Raw genomic sequence first — 9,698 nt, 5'->3', positions numbered from 1 at the left:
TTTCTTGCATTTCTATGATGCTTTAATATCCCCAAGGAAAAAAGCAGCCCATCCTGACAGCTGCTCAGGAGGATAACTCAGGCTTTCTCCCAGGCCTCATTCCCAATTCCAGCAACTTATTTCCTTATTGATCTTATTAGTCTTTTTCAAACCTTTCCTTAGCAGGCTCTTGAAATTCTCGCCAGCTCTCTGAAGTCTGGGTGCTGAAAAGCATGCTGGTCATCAAGTAAAAGGAGTTTTATGGTTCCAAGGTAATGTTGAAGGCTGAAATATTTTCCTCCAAACCACTTTCTGAATTAGCTGGTGTATCATCACACTCATTTTGCTGAGAAAACTAACAGCAATGTAACGAGACTCAGTCCGCTAGGGTGCCAACTGAGCCCTCTGAATGGCCCCTTGTCTATGGTGAGAACCCTTTGCCCCTCACCCTCCAAGTGAGCCTATTTTTTATTAAGCTGAGCAGTTTGAACCCCTCTTTTTGAAGGGAAAAGACCCGAGTGCTGAGGACTCAGGGGAAAGCTGAATTCTGGCTTCTCCAGAGAGGGATTATTTCAGAAGGCTGAGAGGATGGACTGAATGTGCCCTGCCTTGTGGCACCCTACACAGCCTTTCAACCTAACCTTGAGTATTCACATCACTTAGGTTCTTTCTCCGAATCAGAAGGCAAACAAGAGACTGACATAAGATCATAATCAGGTTTTTATTTATCATGATCTCCCACTGTTCAACTAGGTTATTAGTTGTTTAAGTGCCCCACAAAAAAAATAGTGGACTAAAGGTCTTCTGACTGCAACTTGGGTCTGGTGGTAGGTTTTGTTAAAATCTTTTTTTTTCCCTTTTTCAGTCCAACATAAATGAGAAAGAAAAAATACTTATGACATTTCCAAATAACAGAAGTAATAGCAAAGTATATTAATATACATTCAACATATACTGCACGTATTGGTTACTACAATACAAAGCAATGATAAAAAAAAAGTGTGGTATGCAAGATGGCACGGTTAATAAACTCACTGGTTTGCATCTGGATTTGCTAGAGGGTGGCAGTTTGCTTTCCCAGAAATACAGTATCATGTAAACAAAACAGAGTAGGGGGGAGGGAAGTAGAGGAGAGAGGGACTATGACAGGATGGATATGGAAAAGTCAAACAAATGCTTTCAGTGTTTTCTTGGTACCTTCCTGCTGGGCAGGCAAAGAAATCACAATTAGAGTAGAAAATGGAATCTCACTCCTGGACAGGGCAATGAAAAGGAACACAGGAGACCCAAAAAAGCTCCCCATCCTGTAGAAATCCATCTGCTGGGAGATACTTCCGAGGGCTCCAGGTTCTCTAATGTCCTTCTTTCAATTGGAGATTGATTCCGTGCTGGCTAAAGGTGGGGGAGGGAAGGTTTGAGGTGGGAGTGAGGAGAGGTAAACTTTCAGCAGCATTGCATCAGCCATGCTGGTCTCACATTTCCTTCTGTGCAAATTTGGGAGAAGGTCTTGGGAGGACACTAGGGATATTTTCCTCTCTTTTCCCCCAACGGAAAAAATAAAAGGATCAAGAGTCAAGTCTCATTAAAAAAACCAACCCCCCCCCAAAAAAAACCCCAAATGTTCAAAAGGAGATGAACCCACATACTCTCCCAGCCCCCGCCAGCAGAGAAGGCTTTGGTTTGTAATAATAAAGCGAAGACAAGAGGAGGACAAACAAGAGCCACGGCGCACGTACTGCATCCGCAGGGCGAAGGAGACCACGGCAGGAGTCACTGGCACCAATAACAAGTGCTCACAATTACAGTGTCATTGAAAGGAAATAAAATACTTTTTGAATAAAGGTGCAAGTCACAATTCAAATAGAACAGAATCTAGTTAAACATTTCTCTTTTAAACAGAAATTCCTTTTGTCTTTATTAATAATAATAACAATAATAATAATAACAATAACAACATTTACCAAAAACAATTCCTACATGATCAAGAAGAATAAGGGGGCTGAGGATGATGGGAGGTAGGGAATGTGGAGGGAGCCAAGAGAACCTCCTGTTCTTGCTGTGGCAGGGAGGCTGGAGGGAGGGCATAGTCTGAAAGGAAAAGGTAAATTATATATATATATGTATGTATGTACATGTATATGTATATGTATACACACATATACATACATGTATATATATATGGAAAAACAATCCTTTTAGCGCAATAAAAAATAAGGAGAATGAAAGATGCCACAAAAAGCAGATTGCACCACTCCTGGGTGTTCTAACTGTCCATGGGTAGAAGGGATGGCTTACCAAAGGGATGGTAAAGGCAACCGGCTCTGGAGGTGACAAGAGGGGTTCTGTGTGCCACAAACATGCTCCCCGAAGGAAGTGCAGTGAGACTGACCTTGTTCCAGGCTACTACCGGCCGCAATACTAAGATTTTGGTAGGACTTTGGCTTTCCATTAATAGCCTGCCAGGCTGGGGAAGTCTTTTTAGTGGGTCTCAGCTGTGAAGACTCACAGGGTCCCAGCTGAGGGTCTCCTAAACTTTGCTTATTGCTTGCCAAGGCTAGATCTGACCCTATCCCCTATTCCCATCCATTCCCTGACATGTAGATTATAGGGAAGGCTGTCTTCTACATTTGTTCTTGGCATCTGATGATGCTGGCAAGGATGAGGGGGCTTCCTGGAGGACTGCTTTGGGTGGTGGCTCAGAGACCCTAGGCATCCATCCACACCTCAGTCATCCCTCCTGTCTCTGAAAAGACAGAAAAGAAAAACAGCTTCCAAAATAAAACACAAAACTCAAATACACTTTTGCCAAAAGCGGAGAACTCTCATTTCCCATTTATTTCCTCGGTAGCTTGGTCATACAGGCCAACATGGTAGAACACCCTCCGAACCCCAAGGAACAGCACACTGATGGACTGGATAGGAGGGAAGGAGCTGTGATATTCCAGCTGGGGGAAAATACAATGGCGATTTGGCGCGATGCTGCTAGATACTGTGGGTTTAAAATGAACTTTTTTTATTCCCAAGCTGTACACAAAACCTGCAACAGAGAAGAAACAAAGAAGAATCAGAGTCTGGGGCAAGAACGTGCCATTAGTTGGGAGCAGAGCGCCCACACTTCCCTTAGCCATCTCAGAGGCTTGCTGTATGTGCCCACAGCCCCCAAGGCGTGGATGCCCACTTCCTAGCTGGGATCCTAAACCTGCTCCTGCTTTTTCCATATGTAAGCCCAGACTAGTGAACTCAGTCACTTTGGAGACATTATCTGCCCTTGTTCATGGCAAACTGTCCCAGCCAACATGTATTACTCTTTTTCACTTCTGTATCTCTACCCATGCTATTTTCCTGGCATCCAACAGAATCCCTCCCACTGCCTTGCTGCCGGCATAGCGACTACCTATCTTTCAAGGCAGAGACCAAATATACCTCCTCCCTGACCAGCCACCTCCAGCTAAAATGGTGGCTTTCTCTGAATGTGTGTAGCATTCACACTTTGGATATACACTGCGCATGTGACACTTAGCATACGCTGGTTACAGTTTTAAGCTGTTATAGTCTGGTGCCTGTATTTTGTCTCCCCCTAAGCAGCAGTGAGAGAGAAGGGACCGTGCCTTCATCCCTTCTGTATCCTCCACTGGGCACCTAGTTAGGTGCTCAGTAAATATTCATTGATTGATTTTGAAAATTCCAGGAGGTTGAGAGTCATGAAGAAAGTCAGGGCAGGTCCACCATGTCGGAAGAGGAGTTATTTCATTTTAAGTGATTCCAGCAAGACTATACTGGACACACACTGTAAGCCTTTGGGGGTGAGAGAGCTGCCAAATGCCAATCCTAGCCTAGTCAGGATGACACTCACACCTAGCTTCTTGTTACACCCCAGCCTGCTCCATGCTGAAGGAGACCTCTGGATGCTTGTAGCTCAGTAGAATGTCTGTAATACATGTAGATGGATAACAAGAGTTGTGTAAGTGCTGGCTGCCGTCAGTCAGGTCTGAGGGCTCTTGACCTTCCAAACTCTCCCTACAGCCTGAAAAAACAAAAGGAACATTTGAGATTGGCAAGGAGGAAGAAGGACAAGGAAGAAGGACACTTCATTTGGGACCCAGGAGCTTCCCTCCCAGAACTGGGAGTTCTAAGGACCTCTAATGAGGGAGCTAGATCTGAAGATTTAGGCCTGGGATGGATGATTATAGGTATTCTTCCTATGCCTCTGGTTATTAAAAAGACCTCTCTATATCACAAAGCCTGATCGCTGATGTCTACATGTCTAGCTAAGTTGGCAAAGAGCTGTCATTTTAGAAGAAACACGGTCCTACCTTCAAGAGAGAAAGAAAACGGTCCATCTAGGGCTACAGTGGTCAAATTCCTTACAGCTTTTAATACCTTCTTGGAATCATATTTGTTTTTGTACATCTTATCTTCCTACTAGATTATAAACTCTTTGAAGGGAAGAACTGTGTCCATTTCCAGCAGTATGAAACTATCCACTACAAAGTTACCCAGATAATCTCAAATGGGTCCTCTTGGCAGCAAGGTAATCTTTTCACAATTCTCTAATAGATTCACCCTCCCACTTACCACATCAACTCTTTCAAATCTTTCCAAACTTTCTCAAGCTTTCCATGGTGTTTTCTCTCCCTGTACCTCTAAACTGAGAACCTCATATCAGAAAAAAATTGATGCTATTTGCTGGGAGCCCCCACTTCTCCCCTCTTCCTCATCTCACATCCCTCAGATGTCTTTATCTTCACCAGTCTCATATGAAGAGATGGTCATTCTCCTAGGCAAGGCAAATTTCCTCAACATGTTCCCTTGATCTGATTTCCCTCTAGGCTGCCTCTCTATCAGATCCATTCTCTCCCTGACCTTCCTCTCTCCCTATCTACTGACTGCTTGCCTACTGCCTACAAACATATGAATTCTTTAGAAGAACAAAACAAAAAAACCTTGACTTGGTCCAACCACCCCTGCTGATGATTACTGTATGCTTCTCATCCTTTTTGTGGCCAGACTCTTGGAGAAAGCTGTCCATAGCAGGGGTCTCCATGTTCTTGCCTCTCCCTGGAATCTAAACCTTGTGCAGTATGGCTTCTGACTTCATCACTGAACTACAGCTTCTCCCTCCAGTCACTGGTAATCCTCCAAATCGCCCAATCAGCAGCCTTTCCTCAATCTCCATTCTTCCTGGCCTCTCTGGCCACAGAGCCTCTGGACTGCTCCCTCTATATCTGTGCTGGAACTACACCCAGATGGTGCCTACTAACCAGAGGGATCTCCTCAGGCACTGTTCTGGGTTCTCTTTTCTTCTCCTTCTCCACTCTTGCCTGGGGATATCATGAGCTCCCATGGAGCCAATCACCATTTCCATGTGGATGATTCTCAAGTCTATTTGCTCAGCCTGAATGGGCAGCCTCCAGAAGCAGCCAGGTGATGCACTGGGCCTGGAGTCAGGAAGAACTGAGTTCAAATTTAACCTCAGACACTTACTAGCTATGTTCATCTCTGCCTGCCTCAGTATTCTCAAATGTAAAATGGGGACTATGATACCTAGCACCTGAGAGTTGTGATGACCATATAAGATGATATTTGCAGAATGCTAATACAATGTCCGGCACGCAGTAGGTACCTAACAAATGCTTGCATCCTTTCTTAACCTCTCTACTGTCTCACATCACCTACTGCCTACTAGACATCTCAAAAAGGACACCCCACAGACACCTTAAACTCAACAAGTCTGAAACAACCCACTATCTCTTACTCCAAGCTCCTTCCCAGTCTCCCCCCTCCCCAACTCCTCTATCACCTTCAAGGACACAGCTAGCCTCCCAATCACCCTGGCTTACAATCCTGAAGTTACCCCAAACTCCTCACTCACTTCACGTCTCCAACCCATCACCAAATCTTGTTGTTTCTATCTTCCTAACAGCTCTAGTATACATCCCATTCTGTCAACTCACACAGCTCTCCTCACTCCCATCCACCCTTCACTTAGATGCGCTTCCCCAAAGCATAGGTCTGATCTTGTCATCCCCCTCCTCCCAATAACCTCTCCATTACCTCTGGGATTAGACAGAAAACCTTGGTTTGGTGTTTAAAGGCCTTCACAACTTGGCCCTTTCCTATTACTCAAGTTTTCTTACACTTTGCTGCCCTCTTAAGTACTTCGCCATTCAGTGAAACTGGCCTTTTTGCTGTCTCTTGCACACAACACCTCACTCTGGATTCCATGCCTTTTCTTCTCACTGGCTATCCTCCATGCTTGGAATACTCTCCATTCTCACCACCATCTCCTGGTTTCCTTGGCTTCCTTCACAACCAAGTCCAAATCCCACCTTCTGGAAGAGGTCTTTCCCAATCCCTGACCTCCTCCCACTTCTAGTGCCTTCCCTCTGCTGTTATTTCCCAATGATGCTACAAATGCTTATAGGTGCATAGTTGTTGGCATGTTGTTCTCCTTTAAATGGGGCCTTCCTGAGGGCAGGGCCACGTTTTTGCCTTTCCCCATATCCTAGCATTTAGCACAATGCTTTGTACAACGTTTTTAAAAAAGCCAACATTTGAATAACACTTTAAAGTTCACAGAAGTGTTTTGCAAAGATTCCATTTTGTTTTCATAATGACCCTGCTAGGTGGGTACTATCACCATCATCATCATCATCTCCCCCCCCCCCACCCAAATTACAGATGAGAAAACTGAAGTTAACAGAAAATCAGTGATTTCCCCATGGTCACACAGTTAGTAATTGTCTCAGGCGCAGGAATCAAACAGTCTTCTTGATTCTCAGTTTATTGTTTAATCCATTATACCACTTACCTGACTATAGGCACTAAATCAATGTTTGAGCATTTGAAATTAATTGAATCAAATTCTTTTTCCCATGAAAAAATCCAGAGCATGATAAATAAGAGAAGTTGCCATGCACAGAAAACATGTCCCCAGACTCAAATATTCTCCAGGGCTGGAAAATCTTGTGGAGAATCATGAGAAAGGTATATAAGGCTGGGGCTCCATATGCTAAAAACTTGAGGGCTGGTAGCAGCATGGACTGCAGACCCCGTCTGAACTGCTGCATCCTGCAGCATTTCCTATCCACTGGCCGAAGCTTCCTCTTAGGCTCAGCTCTCTTGCTGAACATCAACAGAAGTGCTTATCCAGGTCTACACCAAGGCTTCTTACACTTTTCTACTCAAGAGACTCCTTGCATGAACCCTTTTGGTTTTAGCAGTGTTTGTTCATTGGTGCTTCATGGAGTAGAGTACTGACCCTGGAGTCAGGAGGACCTGAATTCAAATCTGGCCTCAGACACTTAACACTTACTAGCTGTGTGACCTTGGGCAAGTCACTTAACCCCTAATTGCCCCACCTGCCTCCCTCCAAAAAGACAAAAAAAAAAAGGCACTTTGTGGCCTGAAGGCATATGCAGTGCAAAGTGGGCATACTTTGTGCTCAGAACTAAGGCTGCAGTGAAGTTGTGAGATGCAACATAGGCAAGAGTTGCCAGAAACACCTTGGATTCATTATGTGTTTGATTTTGAATTAATTTTTGGTCTTTGTGCATTCGGAAACCTTTTACTGTTGCCATCAATAACAACTACAAACACTCATATTTATACATTCCCCTACAAAGGATTTTCCTCACAATAAGCCTGTGAAGAAGATAATGCAAGTATGATCATCCCCACTTTAGATATGAGTAAACTGAAGCCTGAAGAGGTTCGGTGGTTTGTCCCATTTAGAGAGTTGGTGAGTGACAGAGCAGGGACACAGATCCAGCTCCCTGACTATCTCCTAGCTCAGTGTTTTCCCTACTATTTCCTAGCAGCCTCTCTCTGTATTGGCAGAATTTCTGACCTGAAACTCTGCACTACAGCTTTGGCACTAGACATACTATATAGCCCAAGAAGAGAGGGAGCTGTGCCCTTGACCTTACTCCTCCTCCCCCATCCACCAACTCCAAAGCAAACCTGTGGCCTACAAAATTACTGCTTTTTCCCAGGACCCTCAGAAGCCCCTTACCGTCACTATCCCTGTCCTGAAGCTGCTGGCTCCCCATAAGTGAAGACTGACTGAGGACAGCATCAGACATCCGAGCAGAGCTTAGTGCTTTTCCAGCCATGAGACTCATTCCTGGCAGGTTATCCAGCTGCACCTACAGAAGGCAGATGCAGGTAGGTGACAGCTGTTGGGAAAGAATAACTCCTGGCCTGGGGGTACTGAAAGCATTTGGGGCCCTAATCCCAAGCATCACTGCCCACCCTCTCAGAACTTGAGGCAAAGGCAGTAGGGAGGGGCAGGTATCTTATTTTTCCAGAGTTTTGGACTTTCCTGTTTCCCACTGACCATCAAAGCTGTTGGTAATAACAATTCAAATTTATGTTGCCCTTTAAGGGTCTCAAAGGGCTCGTAGTGCAACTATTATTAGTTCCTTTCTGTAGATGAAGATGAGGCTCAGAGAGATTCAGCAATATGCCCATGGTCACAGTGGTGGAACTGGCGTCCAAGTTCCCTAACTCCAAGTGTGGTGGTCTTTCCATGCTGCCTGAGGGTCACTGGGGGAGAGGGGTCACAGGATTAGATTAGGCTAAACCCTCTTAAAACAGTCTCTTTAAAATCAGACCTCCCCAACCAAAATCATGCTCAGAGTCTGCTCCTGTGAAGGAAACTTGATGGTTAAGACTGCTTAGTCTAGAGTTGTGAGTTCAGATCTAGCTAAATGGATAAGCTCAAGGTGGTTATCAGAAGCTTCCTTAGTCGATGGACCCAAGTGGCCCTTGGAGCTTAGTGTGGTCAAAATATTAAATTAAAAGCCAAAGCCTGCGTGAAACATAAAACACCTATGTCCTCAGCTTGGAATATGGAATATGGAGTACTGTAAATTAATTTGTTAGAATGCCTAATATGTTTACTTCCTATAGGTGTGAGATGAGGTTGGACAGTAATTGAGGGAAAGATGCCGGCTGCCTAGCACTGATTCTAAAGTGCCTCTTTTCAGAGTCTTCCAAGTTTCTGTGTGACTCTGAGGAACAGCCCCCTCTCTCCCACCTGCAGGAAGGGCACCAACATACATAGGCATCATCGCTGTTCTGGATAGTGTGATGTCTCTGTAGGGTGCGGGGCCTGTGATGCTCGTTGACAGGGGAGCGTGTTGAATAACCCAACCCATTATGATCAGGTAGCTCCATAGCTTGTCCAGGAGAACTTCTGTCCATACAGTTCCCTATGACAGATTCTGGGGAGACAGAGCAAAAGAGGAGGTCAGCAGAAATACAGTTTTCCCCAGTAACACAAGCCTCATATATCACAAGCACCTAATGCAGTAATAAACAATAAAAACACATGAACAAATACTGACTGATGATCCCCAGCTGACTCACAGCACTGCTGGGAAGAAAACTAGGCTTTAACTGGCCCTAAATTCCCTGGCATTTGCGCTGCTTCTGCTCCCAGTCTGGGAGGGTCCATGGAAGAGGAGTCTAGGTCCTGGTGACCTCTTCCCTAGAAATGAGTCTATAGGAGGGAATCACAGAAGGGCAGAAGGAGCATTACCAACCCCCTCATTTTATAGATAAGGAAACTTCAGAACAAAAGAGGTTAAATGACTAGCCTGAGGTCACAGAATGACAACTCAAGTCTCCAATTTTCTGTTTAGTTCTAAGTCAATAATACTATAATGCTCAACCATAAATCTGGGCTGCATTATTCTAAAAGTCTGTGTTTCAGT

The 9,698-nt window shown here is 44.7% G+C and overlaps 1 protein-coding gene across 2 annotated transcripts in view; it reads right to left on the bottom strand.

Moving 5' to 3' along the window:
- Positions 1 to 1,862: 1,862 nt before the first annotated feature.
- Positions 1,863 to 9,698, bottom strand: part of SIK3 (SIK family kinase 3) — a 284,614-nt gene continuing 276,778 nt past the window's right edge. For both annotated transcript variants that reach the window (XM_069080272.1, XM_069080273.1), the window contains 4 exons: positions 9,043 to 9,206; positions 7,994 to 8,126; positions 3,833 to 4,003; positions 1,863 to 3,016 (listed from right to left, as the gene is read on the bottom strand). In XM_069080272.1, coding sequence (XP_068936373.1) covers positions 3,846 to 4,003; positions 7,994 to 8,126; positions 9,043 to 9,206 — 455 coding nt within the window. In that variant the 3' untranslated portion in view covers positions 1,863 to 3,016; positions 3,833 to 3,845. The remainder of the gene's footprint in view (positions 3,017 to 3,832; positions 4,004 to 7,993; positions 8,127 to 9,042; positions 9,207 to 9,698) is intronic.

Source organism: Petaurus breviceps, unplaced genomic scaffold, assembly GCF_028583685.1.
Source record: "Petaurus breviceps papuanus isolate PSGF00001 unplaced genomic scaffold, PetGlider_PUasm1.0 91133, whole genome shotgun sequence".
NCBI lineage: Eukaryota > Metazoa > Chordata > Mammalia > Diprotodontia > Petauridae > Petaurus > Petaurus breviceps.
Note: the sequence above shows the minus strand (reverse complement) of the source record. Positions and strands in the feature narration are given on the sequence as shown.